This window comes from Carassius auratus, unplaced genomic scaffold (genome assembly GCF_003368295.1).
Source record: "Carassius auratus strain Wakin unplaced genomic scaffold, ASM336829v1 scaf_tig00013228, whole genome shotgun sequence".
Taxonomy (NCBI): domain Eukaryota; kingdom Metazoa; phylum Chordata; class Actinopteri; order Cypriniformes; family Cyprinidae; genus Carassius; species Carassius auratus.
In genome coordinates this window covers 23,827-47,001 of record NW_020524380.1, presented here as the reverse complement: position 1 = coordinate 47,001, position 23,175 = coordinate 23,827, and the positions used below count along the sequence as shown (strand labels likewise).

At 44.0% G+C, this 23,175-nt stretch overlaps 1 protein-coding gene across 2 annotated transcripts in view; it reads right to left on the bottom strand.

The window, feature by feature from the left end:
* LOC113073901 (NACHT, LRR and PYD domains-containing protein 3) overlaps positions 1-23,175 on the bottom strand; it is a 79,072-nt gene that overhangs the window by 33,969 nt on the left and 21,928 nt on the right. For both annotated transcript variants that reach the window (XM_026246646.1, XM_026246647.1), the window contains exon 10: positions 921-1,091. In XM_026246646.1, the coding sequence (XP_026102431.1) occupies positions 921-1,091 (171 nt within the window). The remainder of the gene's footprint in view (positions 1-920; positions 1,092-23,175) is intronic.

The following is a 23,175-nucleotide window of genomic DNA, read 5'->3' as shown; positions in this document are numbered from 1 at the left end:
TTTCATCTGATTGGTCGAATCGGATCGGTTTTCATTTGACAGCATTCAGCTCGGTCTTGTCATTCTTTCAGGCAAAATAAAAGTCAGTGCGAGTGAAGCAATGAAATGTCTGAAACTACACTCACTGTTAATTAGCATAATATTTGAATCAGATGTAGCTGGGCACATAATTCGTGCTGCTGAGACCTGCAAATTATTTCTAGGTTGTAGTATTGTATGAATATTGTCCCACTGATAAATAGTAATAGTTCTGTCCCTTTGGATAACAGTGAAGTGGAAATTTGAATGGAAGTTTCAATGGAGGGACTGAGAGCTCTCGGACTAAATCTAAAATATCTTAAACTGTGTTCTGAAGATGAACGAAGGTCTCACAGGTTTGGAATGACATGAGGGTGAGTTTTTGATTTCAATTTTGATTATTGGGTGAACTATCCCTTTAAACTACTTCAGTCTGTGTGCATTGAATTTATTTAATAAACAAGTTTCACAATTTGAGTTGAATTACCGCAATAAATGAACTTTTCCACAACATTCTAATTTATTGAGAAGCACCTGTGTTTCACTTTCATACTAGTTATTTGAGTTTAGTTCAAATTTTTGAGTTGTGTTTACTTTATTTTAGTGCAGTTAACAAATTATCTTCTTTTTAATGTTAGTTTTACTTATAAAACTGGTAATCTCACATTCTTCCAACGTCTGCAGGAGATAATATTCACATAATCAGCCAATGTGCAACATTAATATCAGTGCTGTGGCATTTGATGTAGCTTTTGGTGAAATGTACTCAAGTTCAAGTTCAAGTTCAATTTATTTGTATAGCGCATTTACAACAGCCTCCTGGCTGACCAAAGTGCTTTACATAAGAGCAAGAATATTACACATACATAAAAAAAAAAAAAAAAAAAAAAAAAGATACTCACTTGAGTATCTTCAGCTCACACACAGGATTCTTCAGTCCCTCACAGATCTCTTTGACTCCTGAGTCCAGCAGACGGCTGTTGTTCAGGTTTATCTCTTTCAGGGTGGTTTTGGAGGAGAGAACAGTAGCTAGAACTGAACAGCTTTTCTCCATCAGCCTGTAATTATTCAGCCTGAACAGAATAAAGTAGAATTAGTTAATTTTCAGCATGTATTTAACACACATCAGATCAACAGCTCTACATATCTGAAGAATCCTTATCCGGATTGATGGCGCCGAGGATGGCCGCTATGTTGCCAGTTCTGTCACAACATTGCACTACTTTGTTTGGTCACAATTGTTTTTGTTTTTCACACTGGGAGTTGTCAGTCTCATTACTTACAACATACAAACACTTCTGGACATTGGTTCCTACATCGCAAGTCATCGTAAACCAGATTTTGAGTTCTTCAATACCGATGCTCTGTTTACCGACATGGCATCTGAGCCCTTTGTATGGAACGCACAACCGCACAAACACAAATGGAAAAGAGGAAGGAGGGCTGGCATCTTAGTCAGACTTAAGGCCCTTTCACACATGACGAAGTGGATGAACAGCTGTGTGTGTGTGTGTGTTTGTGTGTGTCCGAATTTCCGAAGCTAAGCAATGCAATGTTTGCATTTTTACAAGCCATTTTTTTCTCCTCCACTATTCTGATGAAATAAAGCTCTGTTGTTATTGAAAAATGTGATGTTATAAATACACAGTGAAAACCATAATAACATAAGCTTAGCACAAATTGCTTAGCACAAATTGCTTTATATCTGAAGGGCTATGCTGAACTGTGTGAAAGGGCCTTTAGGTGCTGCGTAAACAGAAGGCCACTCCCAAGCATTTTACTGGCAAATGTACAGTCGTTTTGTGAACTGAGGCCACAAATCTCCTTCAAACGAGAGATGCGGTATTGCTGCATTATCTGCCTTACAGAGACATGGATGTTGGCTGAGGTTCCTAACTCAGCTATTGAGCCAAACAGGTTCTCTGCTTATCGAACAGATAGAGCTAAAGATCAGGGAAAAGTAGAGGTGGAAGTGTATGTTTTATGATTAACAACGCCTGGTGTGATCAAAGGAAAGTGCACTCTTTCAAGACTTTCTGCTTCCCCAACCTGGAATACATCAGGCTACTGTATCGACCATTTTGGCTACCAAGAGAGTTCGCTGTGGTCATTATTACAGCTGTGTACATTCCCCCTCAAGCTGACATATGAAAGGCATTTATGGATCTGTATGCAAACACAAGCGAACAGGAAACGACACATCCCCAATGCGCTCATTGATGCTGGGGACTTCAACAAAGCCAACTTCCGGACAATAACACGATAGTTTCAACATGTTACTTGCAAGACACGAGGCGAATATGTTCTTGAACACTGCTACTCCCCCTTCTGCAGCGCCTTCAAATCCCTCCCCTGCCCACGTTTTGGCAAATCAGACCACTCTTCTGTTCTGCTTCTGCCAGCTTACAGGCAGAAACTCAAACAAGAAGCTCCCTCCCTCCAAACGACCCAGTGTTGGTTGGACCAGTTGGATTCTATGCTTCAAGACTGTTTTGATCATGTGCACTGGGAGATGTTCCGGTCCGCCTCCGACGATGAGGTAAAGGTCTACGCAGACACGTGACATGCTTCATCAGGAAGTGTTTAGAGGACGTGGTGGCGACCAAAACAATTTGGATCTTCCACAACCATAAACCATGGATTAACGGCAATGTTCACACATTGCTCAATGCACCAACCACCACTTTTAAATCTGTAAATCCAGAGGAGCAAAAACATTCCTGCTACCTCCTCCTTAAAACTCTCAGAACACCCAAACACCAGTATAAAATTAAAGTGGAATCACAAGTCAACTCCACTGACACCGGAAGCTTATGGCAGAAAATAAACAAAATCACAGACTTTAAAAAGAAAACGAACATCACTGTTAACACCCCTGCCTCTCTTCCCGATGAGCTAAATAACTTTGTCGCTCGCTTTGAGGCTAACAACACTGCTCTCGTGAAGAAAGCTATCAGGCCTGATGCTGTAGAGGCTAGTTTACTCACTGTCTCTGTTGTAAATGTAACCTGATCCCTCAAATGTGTGAATATTCACAAAGCTGTGGGTCCAGATGGCATCCTGGGCTGTGTTCTCAAATCATGAGCAACCCAACAACTCATGGGCGCCGTATAGGGGGGAAAAGTTAAGACAATTCCAAGGGCCCCTGACTGACAGGGGGCCCAACAAATAGGTAAAAACTCATTTAAAATTTGTATTATATTATACACTATATAAACCATCATAGAGTATAATAATAAATTATACAAATAATAATAAAATAAATAATAATAAAATAATAATAAAATGAATGATGCCTTTGATTTTAATTATTTTGGCAATAAAAGTTAAATATCACCATTGACCAAAAAATAAACATCCATATTGAACGACCACCCCCCTGTATCTGCATGAAATGATTTGGTCCTGCCTTAGCGCACTCATCAGTGATGTGTAATTTTAACCAACAAAAGACGTTAAATAAATGTATACATGTTAAGCAAAACCTACAGTATCTGAAAAATTAGTTTAATTTGTATCTTTATTGTATTTGTATTATTGTGCTTCTTTAAATAAATAAATATATATATAATATATATATATACAGTATTGTTCAAAATAATAGCAGTACAATGTGACTAACCAGAATAATCAAGGTTTTTAGTATATTTTTTATTGCTACGTGGCAAACAAGTTACCAGTAGGTTCAGTAGATTCTCAGAAAACAAATGAGACCCAGCATTCATGATATGCACGCTCTTAAGGCTGTGCAATTGGGCAATTAGTTGAATTAGTTGAAAGGTGTGTGTTCAAAAAAATAGCAGTGTGGCATTCAATCACTGAGGTCATCAATTTTGTGAAGAAACAGGTGTGAATCAGGTGGCCCCTATTTAAGGATGAAGCCAACACTTGTTGAACATGCATTTGAAAGCTGAGGAAAATGGGTCGTTCAAGACATTGTTCAGAAGAACAGCGTACTTTGATTAAAAAGTTGATTAGAGAGGGGAAAACCTATAAAGAGGTGCAAAAAATGATAGGCTGTTCAGCTAAAATGATCTCCAATGCCTTAAAATGGAGAGCAAAACCAGAGAGACGTGGAAGAAAACGGAAGACAACCATCAAAATGGATAGAAGAATAACCAGAATGGCAAAGGCTCAGCCAATGATCACCTCCAGGATGATCAAAGACAGTCTGGAGTTACCTGTAAGTACTGTGACAGTTAGAAGACGTCTGTGTGAAGCTAATCTATTTTCAAGAATCCCCCGCAAAGTCCCTCTGTTAAAAAAAAAGGCATGTGCAGAAGAGGTTACAATTTGCCAAAGAACACATCAACTGGCCTAAAGAGAAATGGAGGAACATTTTGTGGACTGATGAGAGTAAAATTGTTCTTTTTGGGTCCAAGGGCCACAGGCAGTTTGTGAGACGACCCCCAAACTCTGAATTCAAGCCACAGTACACAGTGAAGCATGGAGGTGCAAGCATCATGATATGGGCATGTTTCTCCTACTATGGTGTTGGGCCTATTTATCGCATACCAGGGATCATGGATCAGTTTGCATATGTTAAAATACTTGAAGAGGTCATGTTGCCCTATGCTGAAGAGGACATGCCCTTGAAATGGTTGTTTCAACAAGACAATGACCCAAAACACACTAGTAAACGGGCAAAGTCTTGGTTCCAAACCAACAAAATTAATGTTATGGAGTGGCCAGCCCAATCTCCAGACCTTAATCCAATTGAGAACTTGTGGGGTGATATCAAAAATGCTGTTTCTGAAGCAAAACCAAGAAATGTGAATGAATTGTGGAATGTTGTTAAAGAATCATGGAGTGGAATAACAGCTGAGAGGTGCCACAAGTTGGTTGACTCCATGCCACACAGATGTCAAGCAGTTTTAAAAAAGGTCATACAACTAAATATTAGTTTTGCTAAATCCCAGAAAAAAAAATGTTTGTACAAAATAGTTTTGAGTTTGTACAGTCAAAGGTAGACACTGCTATTTTTTTGAACACACCCCTTTCAACTAATTGCCCAATTGCACAGCCTTAAGAGCGTGCATATCATGAATGCTGGGTCTTGTTTGTTTTCTGACAATCTACTGAACCTACTGGTAACTTGTTTGCCACGTAGCAATAAAAAATATACTAAAAACCTTGATTATTCTGGTTAGTCACATTGTACTGCTATTATTTTGAACAATACTGTATATTAAAAAAAAATTATAAGTTGCTCCTTTTTCACTTCTGTTAAATGGATAGTTCACCTAAAAATGAAAACAATGTATTCAAAATTTTCCAAATTTATTCCTTGATTCAAATTTCTCATAAGCATAATTGATTTGGTCTAAAGAGAGAAGAATTAATGATTATTTTAATTTGAAAACTACATATAAATTAGCTACCACTGTGTTAATGACTTAGCATCATTCCAGGGACTCCAGGGAGGCATAAGTGCCTTTCCCCCGTTACAACTTGATGAACCACTATTTTGGAAACATTATTTTAAGGTAAATATTTTTTACATAGTGTTGCTTTAAGGATATTTTTATGGTGGCTTTTAATCTTGCATAAAATAGTGAACTGCATACTGTATGCAGACTTGCATTTACAAATCACCAGCAGTAAATATTGTGTAGAGTTATGTAAAGCTTTTGAATGGACATTAAGGTCCTAGAGTTGTGGTGACAACAGCTGCGCAGAGGGGGCCCAATTCGATTTTTTTTTTCTCATGGGGCCCAAAATTCCTGGCAGCGCCCCTGACCCAACTTGTGGGTGTTTTTACAGACATTTTCAATCTTTCCCTCTCCCTGTCTACAGTCCCCACATGCTTCAAAACGTCCACCATAGTACCTATACCAAAGCAACCAAAAATAACCCGCTTTAATGTCTGGCACTCCATTGCCCTGACACCAATCATCAGCAAATGTTTTGAGAGAATCATTAGAGATAACATCTGCTCTTTACTGCCTGCCTCCCTAGACCCATTGCAGTTTGCTTACAAAGGCAACTGATTCACTGATGACATCATTTCACACACATTACAGACTGCTTTCTCTCATCTAGAAAATAAAAAAACAAATATGTGAGAATGCTGTTTGTAAACTTCAGTTCAGATTCAGTGCCATCCAAGCTTGATCTGAAACTTCAGGTTCTGGGTCTGAACAGTTCACTGTGCAGCTGGATACTGGACTTTCTGTCAGGCGGATATCAAATGGTCAAAATGGGAAATATTATCTCCTCTTCACTGATCCCATGACTGCGTACCTGTCAGTGGCCATTGCCTACATTGGTGACCCAGGCTGCAGTCCCAGCTGCAGCTCCCACCAGTTTTTTGACCACCAAGGGGGAAGTCGTGGCTTAATGGTCAGAGAATTTGACTCCTAACCATAAGGTTGTGGGTTTGAGTCTCGGGCCGGCAATCACACTACTGAGGTGCCCTTGAGCAAGGCACCGAACCTCCAACTGCTCCCCGGATGCCACAGCATAAATGGCTGCCCACTGCTCCAAATGTGTGTTGATAGTGTGTGTGTGCACTTTGGATGGGTTAAACTGCAGTGCTTTACAACTATAGGACAGGAAGAGCTAAATAAACGTATCACTGCATCTAAACCAACAACATGTTTATTAGATCCTGTACCCACTAAATTACTGAAAGAGTTGTTACCTGTAGCCGAAGAACCACTTCTCAATATTATTAATTCATCGTTATCTTTAGGTCACGTCCCAAAACCATTCAAGCTGGCGGTTATTAAGCCTCTTATTAAGAAACCAAAACTAGATCCTAGTGAACTAGCAAATTATAGGCCCATTTCAAATCTTCCATTTATGTCTACAGTTTTAGAAAAAGTTGTGTCTGCTCAATTGAACACCTTCCTGCAAAAAAAATCTGTATGAAGAATTTCAGTCAGGTTTCAGGCCCCACAACAGCACAGAAACTGCACTTGTTAAAATTACAAATGACCTGCTTCTTGTGTCAGATCAAGGCTGCATATCATTGCTAGTTTTACTTGATCTTAGTGCTGTGTTCAACACCATAGATTGTGCAACACTCATAGATATATTACAAAACTATACAGGTATTCAAGGGCAGGCTCTAAGAAGTGTTTAGATCCTACCTGTCTGATCGCTATCTCATTTATCACCAGTAAAATATGGAGTGCCACAAGGATCTGTCCTAGGTCCCCTTCTATTTTCAATGTACACGTTGCCCCTTGGTAATATTATTAGAAAATACAGGATTAGTTTCCACTGTTATGCTGATGATACTCAGATATGTATCTCAATGAGACCAGATGAAATTTCTAAATTATCTAAGATAACAGAGTGTGTTAAAAATGTAAAAGATTGGATGACCAATAATTTTCTTCTATTAAATTCGGATAAGACAGAGATATTAATTATTGGACCAAAAAACAGAACAGACAATCTAGTAGACTGCGGTTTGCCACTAGACGGATGTACTGTTACTTCCTCTACATTCAAAAATCTGGGTGTTATATTAGACAGCAGCTTGTCTTTTGAAAATCATATTTCCCATGTTACAAAAACTGCATTCTTCCATCATAGAAACATTGCCAAGCTACGAAACATGTTACCTGTTTCTGATACAGAAAAGCTAGTTCATGCATTCATGACCTCTAGACTGGACTATTGTAATGCACTTCTAGGTGGTTGTCCTGCATCTAAAATAAACAAGCTACAGGGTAGTCCAAAATACAGCAGCTAGAGTCCTTACCAGGTAAAGAAAATATGACCATCCTACCCCAATTTTACTGTCTCTGCACTGGCTACCTATTAACATTTTCAGTGGTGATTTTAAAATATTCTAGCGGTCCCCCAAGAGTGAGTTTATTTAAGAGACTGTTATTTTAGAACGTTCCCCTTACTGTTTCCATGGCGACGCGTCAGGCTTGTCACGTGACACACCGCATCTACAATAACACTGAATGACAGATGAATCGCTTTTTTTTCCCTTATTTTATTTAAAATATTAACAAACTTGCATACCATGTCATGAACAATCTGATATTCCGATTTATAAATGTGTCTAAATTAGTGTGTTTGGTTGTTTAAAACCTTTCTAAGTGATCTTGAGCGAGATTTGTAATGTGAGATGGGCGCCGCCATGTTTTTTCGCGCTGCAGTCCTGTCAGTCGGATTTACAGCACGTGAATTGATCAATCTCTCCCAATATACAAGTAATAAGCGGCGGATGAACTGGGTGATGAATAGAGTGAAATACAGACAGTGCACGTCTGTATCTGGCTCAGCACCAGACAACGTGCGAAAACTAATTTTTTTGCAATTTGACATTTACGTGACATCACCGAACGTTCTAAATCCCATATGTGGGACCATACTCCCAGGGGCACAGAAATAAGAATCCCATATGTGGGACCGTACCGCTCAAAAGGTTTAGTTCCTTATCAATTATAAATTATCATTACTTACCTGTAAGGCCCTAAATGGTTTAGCTCCTGCGTACCCAACTAGTCTTCTACCACGTTCAATCAATCATGCTCCCGAAGATCACAAAACACATCTCTTTCGAACATAAAATTATGTATCTCTTAAATTGTGAAGGCAGTTGCATCTGATCAAATGCGCATTCTTATTCTTTAGCTTGGGTTAAACTAATTCATTTTACTTTGTTGGAACTGCAGCTATGCTAATGATGTCTCTATTTGTTTCTCTGTTTTGCTACGGGATGTAACTAGGATATACACAAGCTCCAGTCTGGATCCAGAACACCTGAGAAGAGATGATGCTGACCCCCAAGAGGACCCCAGATGATGCTAACCCTGAATCAACAAACAGAACTAACAAATATTGCTACAAGTGTGACTGCATCATATAATAATTGCTGTTAATAATGTTCATCGTCTGGCTGACTATGCCTTGTATTAATTTGTCTTATGCGCACAAACTGACATTCACCACGTATAAGCTACTACTAAATACTGTAGAAACTTAATTTTCTGTAAATTTGCTTTTTAATGATTTGTATCATTATATAGCGCTATACAAATAAACTTGAATTGATTTTTTTTTAAAAAAGAGCAAGAATTCTGAGTATGGGTCACCATACTTGGCTGAACGTTATCTCACTTTCACTTTTTGTCACTTTCATTTGGAGACGACACAACAATGTTAGGTCTGATCACAAATGTTGACGAGACAGCTTACAGAGAAGAAGTGAACACATTGGTGCCAGGAGAAAATCCTCTATCTCAAAGTCTATAAGATCAAGGAGATCATTGTGGACTTCGGGAGACAATAGAGAACACAGCCCAATCACCATCAATGGAACTCCAGTAGAGTCAAAAGTTTTACATTCCTTGGCGTCCACATCAGCAATGACTTCACATGGTTAGAACAAACCTGAGCAGTTGTAAAGAAAGCCCAGCTGTGCCTATTCTTCAAGGAACTGTACGGGAATATAAGTGAGCAGGAAACCGCATACCCAGTTGCAGAATTTATTGTTACGGGGAACTTTAACAAGGCCAACTTCAGAACAATGGCACCAAAATATTTTCAACACATCACCATTAACACGCGTGGTGATCGTGCACTGGACCACTGTTACTCTTCTTTCCAGGACGCCTAAAAATCTCTCCCACTCTCGCCTCTCTACCGGATGGGCTAAATAACTTTTATGCTTGTTTCGAGGCTCACAACCCCGCCCACACAGAGAGCGCTCCCGTGGCAGCTGCAGAAGATGTGAGTGCACTCTCCGTCTCTGTCGCAAATGTAACCCAAACCTTCCGACGGGTAAATATCCGTAAGGCTGCAGGTCCCAATGGCATCCCAGGCCGTGTGCTCAGAGCATGCGCATTTCAACTGGCTGGTGTTTTCGACCTCTCCCTCTGTTCGTCTGTGGTTCCTTCATGCTTCAAAAAATCTACCATTGTGCCCATACCAAGGCCCGTTACTCTCACACCCATCTTCAGTAAGTGTTTTGAAAGACTCGTGAGAGACTACATATGCTCTGTGCTGCCTGCCTCACTGGATCCGCAACAATTTGCATATCGAAGCAACCATTACAACCATACAGATAATGCTATTACTTTCACCCTACACACTCCTCTCTCCCATCTGGAAAATAAGAACACCTATGTGAGAATGCTGTTTGTGGACTACAGCTCAGCATTTAACACCATAGTGCCTGCCACACTTGTTGCGAAGCTCCAGACTCTGGGACTAAACAGATCTCTGTGCAGCTGGATCCTGGACTTCCTGACAGGCAGAAGTCAGGTGGTCAGAATGGGCAACAATACTTCATCCCCATTGACCCTTAACACTGGTGCTCCTCAGGGCTGTGTCCTCAGCCCACTCCAGTACTCCCTGTACACACATGACTGTACAGCCACACACAGCTCCAACGTTATTGTCAAATTCGCTGATGACACAACGGTGATAGGCCTGATCACCGACAATGATGAGACGGCCTACAGAGAGGAGGCACCCTTACAAAATGGTGTCAGGAGAACCATCTCTCACTCAATATAGGAGCTGGTGGTGGATTTCAAGAGACAGAGCAGAGAACACACAACCAGCTGCGTAAGCAGCTTCAAGTTCCTCGGCATTAACATCAGTTAGGATCTCACCTGGTCTACACACACTAATGCAGTGCTGAAGAAGGCACACCAGCGCCTCTTCTTCCTGAGATGGCTGAGGAAGTTTGGAATTAGCCCCAGCATCCTCAGAACATTCTACACATGCACTATAGAGAGCATCCTGACAGGCTGCATCACGGCCTGTTTCGGAAACAGCAACGCTGGCAACCGTAAAGCTCTGAAAAGGGTTGTGCGAACTGCCAGCCACATTGTTGGAGGTGAGCTTCCCTCCCTCCAGTACATCTACCACAGGTGGAGTATAAGGAAAGTCTGGAGGATCATCAGTGACTCCAGCCACCCATCCCACGGACTGCTCTCTCTTCTGCCCTCAGGAAGACTTCACCGCAGCATCTGATCCCGCACTAGCAGACTGAGGGATAGCTTTTTCCCTCAGGCTATCAGACTGATGAACAGTCAGACCTAATACACCCTACAGCATACTCCCACAATATGGTATGCCACACTCTGCACTTTAACGCCAACAGTTCAACACTGGACTATACATACACACTGCATTTAATACAATACCCGCTACCGCTGGATACCATCCAATGCACATACTTGACATTTCTGTATCCAGTTCATGTACACTCTGCTGCACCTTAGCATATTTTTAATGGAGAACATGTACATTCTGTGTATAGTGTATAATGTGTAGTGCTAACTGTATGTATGTACATATTGTGCATAATGTGTAGTGTTAACTGTAATTATGTCTAATAGTATACTGTGTCTACTGACTATATTTATGTACATATTGCACATTTTCACCTGTTGAAGTCTGTATGGTTATATGTTAATTGTTTCTGCAATTTCTGGAGCAAGCTCAAAAGAATTTCACTCACCAAGGCACATGTGGTGATGTGACAATAAAAGTCACTTGATTTGGATTAAACCACTTAAAGCTTGAAATAATGATTGCCTTAAAAAATGGATGAAAATAAATGAGATTAAAATATCTATATGGCAGTACATGATATGTAAAAGTTGATAGCCTGAATGCACTATAAGTCGCTTTGGATAAAAGTGTCTGCTAAATGCATACATTTTTATATAGTATGTGGTATAGACCCTTTTACAGTTGGTAAACAAGGTGACGTATTTGTGTGGGCGGGGCTTAGCTGGAGGCAGAAAGATTCCCCTCAACACTTGAACAAACGGTAGCTAGCGAGTTTTCTTAGCTTGTTTTTTTAACAATGGCTGGAGAAAATCTGAATATATCTGCTTTATCTGAATATTTAAGGTCACTCACTGTCCGGGACCGCGATAATTATTTGAAAAAGTTAACTTTAACGGACGGAACCAGATTGGTCGACCCGTACACAATCACTTATTCGATGGACGATCTGACAGGATTAACGTTACCTCCGATTGAGTGGCCTCCTGACATCTACACTTACCTGATAGAGAAACCGAGCGTGTATAGTAAAGAGAAACTGAGGGTGTATAAATCCTTAGATTAAAGAAAGAGTGACATTACAGTAAAATTATTATTAAGATGTAATTATTTTCTAGAAATAAAAATTCTGAAGACTGCAAATTAATTATAAACTTTCTGTATTTATTCTTTCTTACCATGTTTAAATTCCGGTCACAATTAATCACAACAATGTATATAAAATGTTCTCCGTCGATTCTGGCAACCAACAACACAACAAGACGACATTTTAAGTGCTCCTTGAGTAGCCGACCCTGTGTTGGTTTGTATTAGCCGCCTCCAGTTTTCCGTTTGTTTTGCCTCCAGCTAGCGCCGTGACGTACCTGTGACGTCCGCGCAAAAGGGGTCTATTGAACATGATTCATCAATCATCATGAAATAAAAAATGACCCTACTTACTTTTTTAGTGCACATTACAAGTATTGAGGTGAACAATTAAAGGGTTAGTTCACTGTTAATCACCACATTCTCCTGTCCACCCTCAGAAAGATGGGCATCTCTGGAACTGCTCTCCTGTGGGTTAAGTCCTACCTCTCTGACAGATCCTTCAGTGTGTCTTGGAGGGGTGATGTTTCAAAGTCACACCACCTTGCTACTGGGGTTCCTCAAGGCTCAGTACTTGGACCACTTCTCTTCTCCATCTACATGACATATTTAGGATCTGTCATTCAGAAGCATGGCTTTTCTTATCACTGCTATGCTGATGACACCCAACTCTACTTCTCATTCCAGCCAGATGACCCGACGGTAGCTGCTCGCATTTCAGCCTGTCTGAGTGACATTTCTAGCTGGATGAATGACCATCACCTTCAGCTTAACCTTACAAAGACTGAACTCCTGGTGATTCCAGCTAACCCATTGATTCATCACAACTTCTCTATACAGCTGGGCTCGTCAACCATAACTCCTTCGAAGACAGCCAGAAACCTAGGTGTTGTGATGGATCATCAATTAAGCTTCACTGACCACATTGCTACAACGACCCGGTCCTGCAGGTTTGCTTTATACAACATTAGGAAGATTAGACCCTTCCTGTCAGAGCAAGCAACCCAACTTCTTGTCCAAGGTCTTGTTCTCTCCAGACTGGACTATTGTAATGCTCTCCTGGCGGGCCTTCCTGCATGTACTGTCAAGCCTCTGCAAATGATCCAGAATGCAGCAGCGAGGGTTGTCTTCAATGAGCCAAAAAAAGCTCATGTTACTCCTCTCCTCATCAGGTTACACTGGTTACCAGTAGCCGCTCGCATCAAATTCAAGGTACTGATGCTTGCCTACAAGACGATCACTGGCACGGCACCAACATACCTAAACTCACTGGTTAAATCCTATGTGCCCTCCAGAAGTTTGCGCTCCGCAAGTGAACAACGCCTTGTGGTGCCATCCCAAAGAAATTCAAAATCACTCTCACGGACCTTTTCCTGGACTGTGCCCAGCTGGTGGAATGACCTCCCAATCCCAATTCGTACAGCTGAGTCTTTACTCATTTTCAAGAAACGTCTAAAGACTCATCTTTTTCGCCTGCACTTAACCTACTAACACCAGTACTTTTCCTTTTCTTGTCTTTGTTCATTTAATAAAAAAAAAAAAAAAAAAAAAAAAAAATCCTGGCTATGCGTTCTATACTAGACTAACTGAGACTTGTCATGGCACTTGTATACTGTTGTTGTTCTCTTGTTGACCTGACTGCTTCTATTGTTCTCATTTGTAAGTCGCTTTGGATAAAAGCGTCTGCTAAATGATTAAATGTAAATGTAAATGTAAATGTAGTTCACCCAATAATCAAAATTATGTAATTAATAACTCACCCTCATGTCATTCCAAACCTGTAAGACCTCCGTTTATCTTCGGAACACAGTTTAAGATATTTTAGATTTAGTTTAGAGAGCTCTCAGTCCCTCCATTGAAACTGTGTGCACGGTATACTCTCCATGTCTAGAAAGGTAAGAAAAACATCATCAAAGTAGTCCATGAGACATCAGAGGGTCAGTTAGAATTTGTTGAAGCATCAAAAATAAATTTGGGTCCAAAAATAGCAAAAACTATTACTTTATTCAGCATTGTCTTCTCTTCCGGTCTGTTGTGAGATTTCAAAACACAACAGTTTAAGTGATATCCAGTTCACGAACGAATCATTCGATGTAACCGGATCTTCTTGAACCAGTTCACCAAATCGAACTGAATCGTTTAAAATGGTTCACGTCTCCAATAAGCATTAATCTGCTAATTACTTAAGCTGTTAAGCTTTTTTATGTGGCTGACACTCCCTCTGAGTTAAAACAAACCAATATCCCGGAGTAATGTACTCAAACAGCACACTGACTGAACTGCTGTGAAGAGAGAACTGAAGATGAACACAGAGCCGAGCCAGATAACGAACAAAAGAATGACTCGTGCCGTATCTCCCGGTGAAGGTGCTCGTGATTACAGTGCAGGGAACAAGAAAATTTGACGAAGAACAACAGGGGAATCCAAGATCCAAGACAGCCAGGAGAACAGAAAGGAACACAGGGAAGAACCACAATGATCTGACAACATGAGACACCAGTTACTGCACTTAAATATACACACACAATGGAACGCAGGTGGTGCTGTAATCAGACGTGATCAAGGACGACGTCCACAGACACACCTGCACATTAAACAAGCTGATAGAGACACAACGAATTCATGTACTATGACAGTACCCCCTCCCCTAGGAACGCCTGCTTAGACTTCCTCGATGGCATGCCTCGATGGATTTACCTGTCGATTGAAATCGTCGATCAGGAAGTGATCCAGAATGTCCCTAGCAGTGACCCAACTTCTCTCCTCTGGACCGTAACCCTCCCAGTTCACCAAGTGTTGGAATCCTCCTTCTCGAATCCAGAATACGGTTAACCGAATAAGAGGGTTCCCCATCTACGAGACGTGGCGGGGGAGGAACCGGGGCAAGCGGGATAATATGTGAATGAAACACAGGTATTACTTTTGACACATGGAAGGCGGGATGAATTCTCCTGTATGCAGGAGGAAGTTTGAGGCGGACTCCCACTGGACTAATGATCTTGGTGACAGTGCCAATAAATTTAGGAGCCAATTCATTAGATACAGATCAGAGCGGAATGCTCTTAGTAGAAAGCCACACTTTTTGACCAACGATGTATACGGGAGGCTTTGACCGGTGGCAATCGGCCTTGGTCTTGGTGCGCATCCCCACCTGAAGCAGAGTCTCACAGGCTCTTCTCCAGGTGTGACTGCACCTCTGGATGAAGGCGTGAGCGGAGGGGACTGCGACTTCGGATTCCATACTGGGAAATCCGAAAGTGGCTGGTAACCTAAACTAAATTCAAATGGAGAAAGGCCCGTGGATGACACTGGTAACGAATTGTGGGCGTTTTCCACCATCGAGAGTTGTTGTCTCCAAGAGGAAGGATTCTTGGAAACCAAACATTGCAACACTCTCTACAAATCCTGGTTGGCTCTCTCACTTTGTCCATTGCTTTGGGGATGAAACCCCGAAGATAAACTGACACTCGCCCCAGTAATTTACAAAATTATTGCCAAAATTTGGACACAAATTGGGGACCCCTGTCAGAAACCACGTCTGTCGGGGAGGCCATGTAAACGAAAGACATGATCTACAACAGTTACCGCTGTCTCCTTAGCGGAGGGTAATTTAGGCAAGGGAATAAAATGAGCCACCTTCGAGAACTGGTCCACGACGGTCAAAACGACCTGGGAGGGCGGTTATAAAATCTAGAGCGATGTGGGACCAGGGTCTCGGAGGGACAGACAGCGGTTGAAGTAACCCATCTGGAGGTTGATTGGAAGTCTTACCAGTGGCACAAACTGAGCAAGCCAAAACAAAACTGAGGATGTCATGAGTCATTTAATGGCCACCAGAATCATTGCTTTACCAAAAAGGTGGTGCGATTAACCCCTGGATGACATGCTATGCTGGAACAATGGCCCCACTGAATGACGTCGGACCGATACCCCTCTGGCACAAATAACCGATTCAGTGGGAAGTCGGGTGGAGGCATTACCCCTTTTAAGGCAGTCATGACCGTTGATTCGACCTCCCACCTGAGAGTGGAGACAATAAGAGAATAAAAAAATACGAGAAAAAGAGTTGGGTTTGCTGTTTTTGGAACCCAGGTGGGACGAAAGAGAAAAGTCAAAACGACCGTAAAAAATTGCCTACCGAGCCTGTGTCACGGTTGGTAAACCGTGATCTCGGGTTGTCTACACTTTGTGGTGAATTCTGTGTGTTCTGCGTCTGCACTGATTAGTTGTGGGCGTCTCCGTTAATTGTATCAGCAACAGCTGCCACTCATTACTCATCTCCTATATAATGGCTTGTCTCACGTCTTGTGTTTGTGAGATCGTTGTTTCATGTCGTTGTGTTACCCCCGTCTGGCTTTAGTGTTAGTTTGCGTTTGGATGTCTGTGTTTTTCCCTAGAACCTCATCCACTCTACGCACGATCACTCAGCCACGGACACTTACCTTCGGCTCTATTCCCCGCAGTTCCTGTGCCACTCTCTCCTGCTGCCTCATGCCACCAAGACCCGGACTCCCCACCTACACTCCACTTCCGGCTGGATTTCTCACCAACCACCGTCTCCCTGGAGTGTTATCGTCCCATCGTCTTTGTGTGTCGTTGTACTACTTGTCTACATCTCATTAAATCCTGTTAACTCGCATTTGTTTCCGGACTGTCTTTCACCAGCCGTCACAGAACGATCTCACACCGCCCATCGCCCCGCCTGCGCCGACCGTTCCCCCGGGGATTCCCCAGGACCACTTCCGGCCTGAGCCGTAACTTCCGGCGCCGGAGAGTTACGCTGGTGAGCCAACTTTTTGCAGTACATTCCTTAACAAGTGCTCTATGCATTTTGCCCTGCAGCCCCGCACTTTCGCCACAGAAGAATCCAAGGTAGCGTTCATGCTCACACTCTTATTGGGCAAGGCTGCCTTATGGGGAACGGCGGTGTGGGAGAATCAACATCCGTGCTGTGCCTCGTTCCACCTCCTTTCTGACGAGATGAGAGAGTTTTCCACCAGGCCGCGACCGGCAGGGAGGCCGCCCATCGCCTCTCGGAACTCCGTCAAGAACATTCATCAGTCACAGAATATTCCATCAAGTTCCGTACCCTGGCGGCCGCGTGCCAGTGGAACGAGGCGGCGCAGTGGGATAGATTCCTGCATGGGTTATCCGACTGTGTGCAGCAGGAGATCTACCTCCTCAAGCTGCCCCCTACCCTCAACGAACTCATCGACCTGGCGTTGCGGGTGGAGGCCAGGTTTAATCGCCTGGGCCGCCAACACAGTCCTTCCAGACCTCCATTCTCTCCTGGTAGGGGGTGCTTGAGTCGAGAGAACATGGTCGGCTCTGTCGACGATCATGAGCCCATGCAAGTGGGTCGAGCTCGGCTGTCCCGGAGGGAGAGGGAACGGCGGAGGTCCCAAGGACTATGTTTATACTGTGGAGACTCTGACCATAACATCTACTCATGCCCGGTTAAAGGACCCAGCCCGGTAGTAAACCTGAGGCTACTATCGGGTGGGATCTCCGCTGAGAAGTCCTCACCTACATCATCGACCCTCCTTCCGGTGAAACTGCGGTGGAGAAATCAACATCACGAGTGTCACGCCATTCTGGACTCCAGAGCCGAAGGTAACTTCATGGATTCTTCACTGGCACATCACTTGAACATTCCTGTCCTTCCTGTGTCTCTCCCCATCCATGTCACCGCACTCAACGGCCAGGAACTGCCTCACGTCACCCACCATACTGAACACATCACACTCATCACATCTGGCAACCATCAAGAAACCATATCCTTTTTTCTAATGGACTCTCCTGTTGCTCCCATTGTATTAGGTCACCCCTGGTTGTCCAAACATAATCCACGAGTGGAATGGGGTTCTAACACTGTCACACTGTGGAGTGAAAGATGTTATGAGTCTTGTCTGGTTTCTGCTTGTCCTGTTGTTCCTGTTTCTGTCTTACAGAAGGAGACCATGGCTTTGCCAAACGTGCCCGTTGAGTATATGGACCTGAAGGAAGTGTTCAGTAAGTCCCGGGCTGCTTCTCTTCCTCCGCATCGTCCCTACGACTGTGCCATAGACTTAGTGTCAGGTAAATCTCCGCCTAAAGGCAAGTTATACTCTCTTTCTATTCCTGAGAGGGAGGCCATGGAGAAATATATTTCTGATTCCCTAGACTCTGGGTTCATCCGTCCTTCCTCATCTCCAGCGGGGGCGGGGTTCTTTTTTGTGGGTAAGAAGGATGGTTCTCTGCGACCTTGCATTGATTACCGAGAGCTGAACAACATTACTATTAAGAATACTTATCCGTTACCACTCATGTCTTCAGCTTTCGAGAGGTTGCAGGGAGCATCTGTATTCACAAAATTGGATTTACGTAACGCTTATCATTTGGTCCACATCAGGAAGGGGGATGAATGGAAAACTGCCTTTAATACCCCTAGAGGGCACTTTGAATATTTGGTGATGCCGTATGGGCTCTCCAACTCGCCCGGGGTTTTTCAAGCACTCGTTAATGACGTGTTGAGAGATATGGTAGATCAGTTTATATATGTTTACCTGGATGACATACTGATTTTTTCTTCATCTCTCCAGGAACATGTTCAACACGTCAGACGAGTGCTCCAGAGGTTATTAGAGAACGGGCTTTTTGTCAAGGCGGAGAAGTGCGTATTCCATGCACAGTCGGTCCCCTTTCTAGGGTTTATCGTGTCGTCTGAGGGAATACGAATGGACCCTGACAAGGTAAAGGCTGTGATAGATTGGCCATCTCCAGATTCCCGTAAGGCCCTACAGCAGTTTCTGGGGTTCGCCAATTTCTATCTGCGTTTTATTCGGAATTACAGCCAACTAGCCTCACCTCTGACAGCCTTGACCTCCCCCAGTACTCCATTCAGGTGGTCTGACGCAGCTGAGGCTGCGTTCTCTAACCTCAAGAACCGCTTTGTTTCGGCTCCCATCCTTGTCGCCCCTGATCCCACACAGCAGTTCGTGGTGGAGGTTGACGCATCAGAGGTGGGGGTAGGAGCAGTGTTGTCCCAACGTGCTGCTTCAGACGATAAGGTCCACCCTTGTGCGTTTTTCTCTCATCGATTATCTCCTGCCGAACGTAATTATGACATTGGCAATAGAGAGTTGTTGGCAGTCAAATTAGCGTTGGAGGAATGGCGCCACTGGTTAGAGGGTTCAGGGGTTCCCTTTATTTTTTGGACCGATCATAAGAATTTATAGTACATCAGAACTGCTAAAAGACTCAATTCCAGGCAGGCTCGGTGGGCACTTTTTTTCGGCCGTTTTGAATTTACCCTATCGTACCGCCCGTGTTCCAAGAATGTTAAACCCGATTCTTTGTCACGTCTTTTTGATCCCTCCGCCCGTCCCGCTACTCCCGAGTGTATTTTGCCTGAGAGAGTAGTTGTCTCAACACTCATATGGGAGGTCGAGTCGAAGGTCAAGACGGCCTTAGAAGGGGTAACGCCTCCGTCCGGTTGCCCACCGAACCGCTTATTTGTGCCAGAGGAGTTAAGGTCCGAAGTGGTCCGGTGGGGTCATTGTTCCAACATGGCTTGTCATCCAGGGATAAGTAGAACTAATGGGTTGGTTAGACAACGATTCTGGTGGCCACGTATGGCTCACGACGTCCGCAATTTTGTTTTGGCTTGCTCAGTTTGTGCCAGTGGTAAGTCATCTAACCGACCTCCTGATGGGCTCCTTCAACCGCTGTCTGTCCCTTCGAGACCCTGGTCACATATCACTCTAGATTTTGTTACCGCCCTCCCGCCCTCTAATGGCATGACAGTCGTTTTGACTGTAGTGGACCGGTTCTCGAAGGCGGCACATTTCATTCCCTTGCCCAAATTACCTACAGCCAAGGAGACAGCGGTTACTGTTTTAGATCACGTCTTTCGGCTCCATGGCCTCCCGGTAGACGTGGTTTCAGACAGGGGATCCCAGTTCATATCCAAATTTTGGAAGGAGTTTTGCAAGTTATTAGGAGCGTCAGTTAGCTTGTCGTCGGGTTATCATCCCCAGAGCAACGGACAATCTGAGCGAGCCAACCAAGATTTACAAAGGACGTTGAGATGTTTGGTCTCCAAGAATCCTTCTTCCTGGAGTCAACAACTCTCTATGGTGGAGTACGCCCACAATTCGTTGCCAGTGTCAGCTATGGGCCTCTCTCCGTTTCAGTGTAGTGTAGGGTACCAGCCACCAGCGTTTCCCAGTCTGGAATCTGAAGTCGCGGTCCCCTCCGCTCACGCGTTTGTCCAGAGGTGCCACCGCACCTGGACCAGAGCCTGTGAGACTCTGCTCCGGGTGAGGGAGCGCACTAAGGCCAAGGCCGATCGCCACCGGTCAAAGCCTCCGGTCTACGTCGTGGGTCAAAAAGTGTGGCTTTCTACCAGTAACATTCCATTTAGATCCGTTTCTAATAAACTAGCTCCCAAAATTATCGGCACGTTTACTATCACCAAGATCATTAGTCCGGTGACAGTCCGCCTCAAACTACCTCCTGCGTACAAGAGGATACACCCCGCCTTTCATGTGTCCAAGATTAAACCCGTGTTTTATGCACGTATTAATCCGCCTACTCCGGTTCCCCCGCCGCCGCGTCTCGTAGATGGGGAACCAACATATTCGGTTAATCGTATTCTGGACTCGAGACGGAGGGGACAAGGATTCCAGTATCTGGTGGACTGGGAAGGTTACGGTCCGGAGGAGAGGAGTTGGGTACCTGCTAGGGACTTATTGGATCACTCCCTTATTGATGAATTCAATCAGCAGGTAGGCCCTTCTGGGAACTCCAGGAGGAGTTCTTAGAGTGGGGGGGTACTGTCACGGTTGGTAAACCGTGATCTCGGGTTGTTTACACTTTGTGGTGAATTCTGTGTGTTCTGTGTCTGCACTGATTAGTTGTGGGCGTCTCCGTTAATTGTATCAGCAACAGCTGCGACTCATTACTCATCTCCTATATAATGGCTTGTCTCACGTCTTGTGTTTGTGAGATCGTTGTTTCATGTCGTTGTGTTACCCCCGTCTGGCTTTAGTGTTAGTTTGCGTTTGGATGTCTGTGTTTTTCCCTAGAACCTCATCCACTCTCCGCACGATCACTCAGCCACGGACACTTACCTTCGGCTCTATTCCCCGCAGTTCCTGTGCCACTCTCTCCTGCTGCCTCACGCCACCAAGACCCGGACTACCCACCTACACTCCACTTCCGGCTGGATTTCTCACCAACCACCGTCTCCCTGGAGTGTTATCGTCCCATCGTCTTTGTGTGTCGTTGTACTACTTGTCTTCATCTCATTAAATCCTGTTAACTCGCATTTGTTTCCGGACTGTCTTTCACCAGCCGTCACAGCCTGTCTGCGACCATTCCTCCAGCACTAACTTGACTGTCAACAACTCTCTGTTACCAATGTCATAGTTACGTTCAGCAGGTGATAAACGATGCCAAAAAAATGTGCAGGTATGTATCTTTTCCTCTGCGGAAGAACGTTGGGATAGTACCGCTCCTACCCCCACCTCTGACACATCGACCTCCTCCACAAACTGATGCGATGGATCAGGGGAAACGAGGATGGGAGCCAAAATGAAGCAACTCTTAAGTTTGGCAAATACAGCCTCAGCTGTATCAGATCACCTGAACTTCGTTCTGGGGGAGGTCAAGGCAGTCAGAGGCGCGGCTAGTTGGCTGTAGTTGCGACACCTCTATAGGGCCTTACAGGAATCTGGACTTGGCCAATCTATCACAGCCCTAATCTTGTCAGGATCCATACGCACTTCCCCAGACTAGACTATGTACCATAGAAAAGGAACAGACTGTGCATGAAATATGCATTTCTCCGCCTTGACAAAAAAGCCCATTCTCTAGCAAACCTGGAGCACTCGTCTGATCAATATGTCGTCCAGGTAAACACAACAATATATTTCAGCACGTCATTGACGAGTGCTTGGAAGACTGCTGAGGAATTGGAAAGCCTGAAGGGCATGACCAAGTATTAAAAGTGCCCCTTGGGGTATTAAACGCAGTCTTCCATTCATCGCCCTCCCTTATGCAGACCAAATGATAAGCATTACGTAAATCCAATTTTGTGTAAATGGATGCTCCCTGTAACGGTTCAAAGGCTGAAGACATCAACGGCAAAAGATAAGTATTCTTTACCTTTATGTTGTTCAGCCCCGGTAATCGATACACGGTCGCAGAGATCCATACTTCTTCCACACAAAAAAGAACCCCGTCCCCGCTGGAGATGAGGAAGGACGAATGAACTTGGATGCCAGAGAATCAGAAATATATTTCTCCATAGCCTCCCTCTCTGGAACAGAAAGTGAATATAACTTGCCCTTAGGCGGAGTCTTACCTGGTACTAAGTCTATGGCACAGTCGTAAGAACGATGCATAGGTATAGAAGCAGCCCAGGACTTACTGAACACTTAACTCATGTCCTGGTACTCCTCGGGCATGGTAGAAAAATTCACTGCCTCTTCCTGGAACACAGAAACAGGCACAGACGAACAAGCAGACACAAGACAAAACTTATGACAAGGGATGCTCCAAGCAGACAGGGAATTGTGAACCTAATCAATACTGGGATTGTATTGAGCCAGGGGTGACCAAGAACTACGGGTGCCAGTGGTGAGTACATGAATACTCACTTCATAGCCTCATAGCCTCACCTACATGAATACTCACCTCATAGCCTCATTGCTACTACCGGGTTTGATTTTTTAACGTGAAGGAGTGGATGACGTGGGATGCCCCCAGCAGTAGAGGCATAGTCCTAGGGATCTCCACCTCTCCCTCTCCTCCCGGGAATGCCGAGCTCTACCCACCTGCATGGTCTCGGGATCGGAGACGGGGCTGACCATGTCCATGCGCGAGTCCTCTGTGCTGCGGAACGGGGTTTGTTGATGGAACCGGCTCATGCGACTCAAGCGCACGTTGACCCCTAATGCCAGTTCGATGAGACCGTTAAGTTTGGGTGGAAGGTCCAGCATGTAACTCTCCCTCTGGACACAGTCAGCCAGCCCATGCAGGAACTGGTCCCACTGTGCCTCTATGGCATTATTTACCTGTCAAATGTCGAGAGTG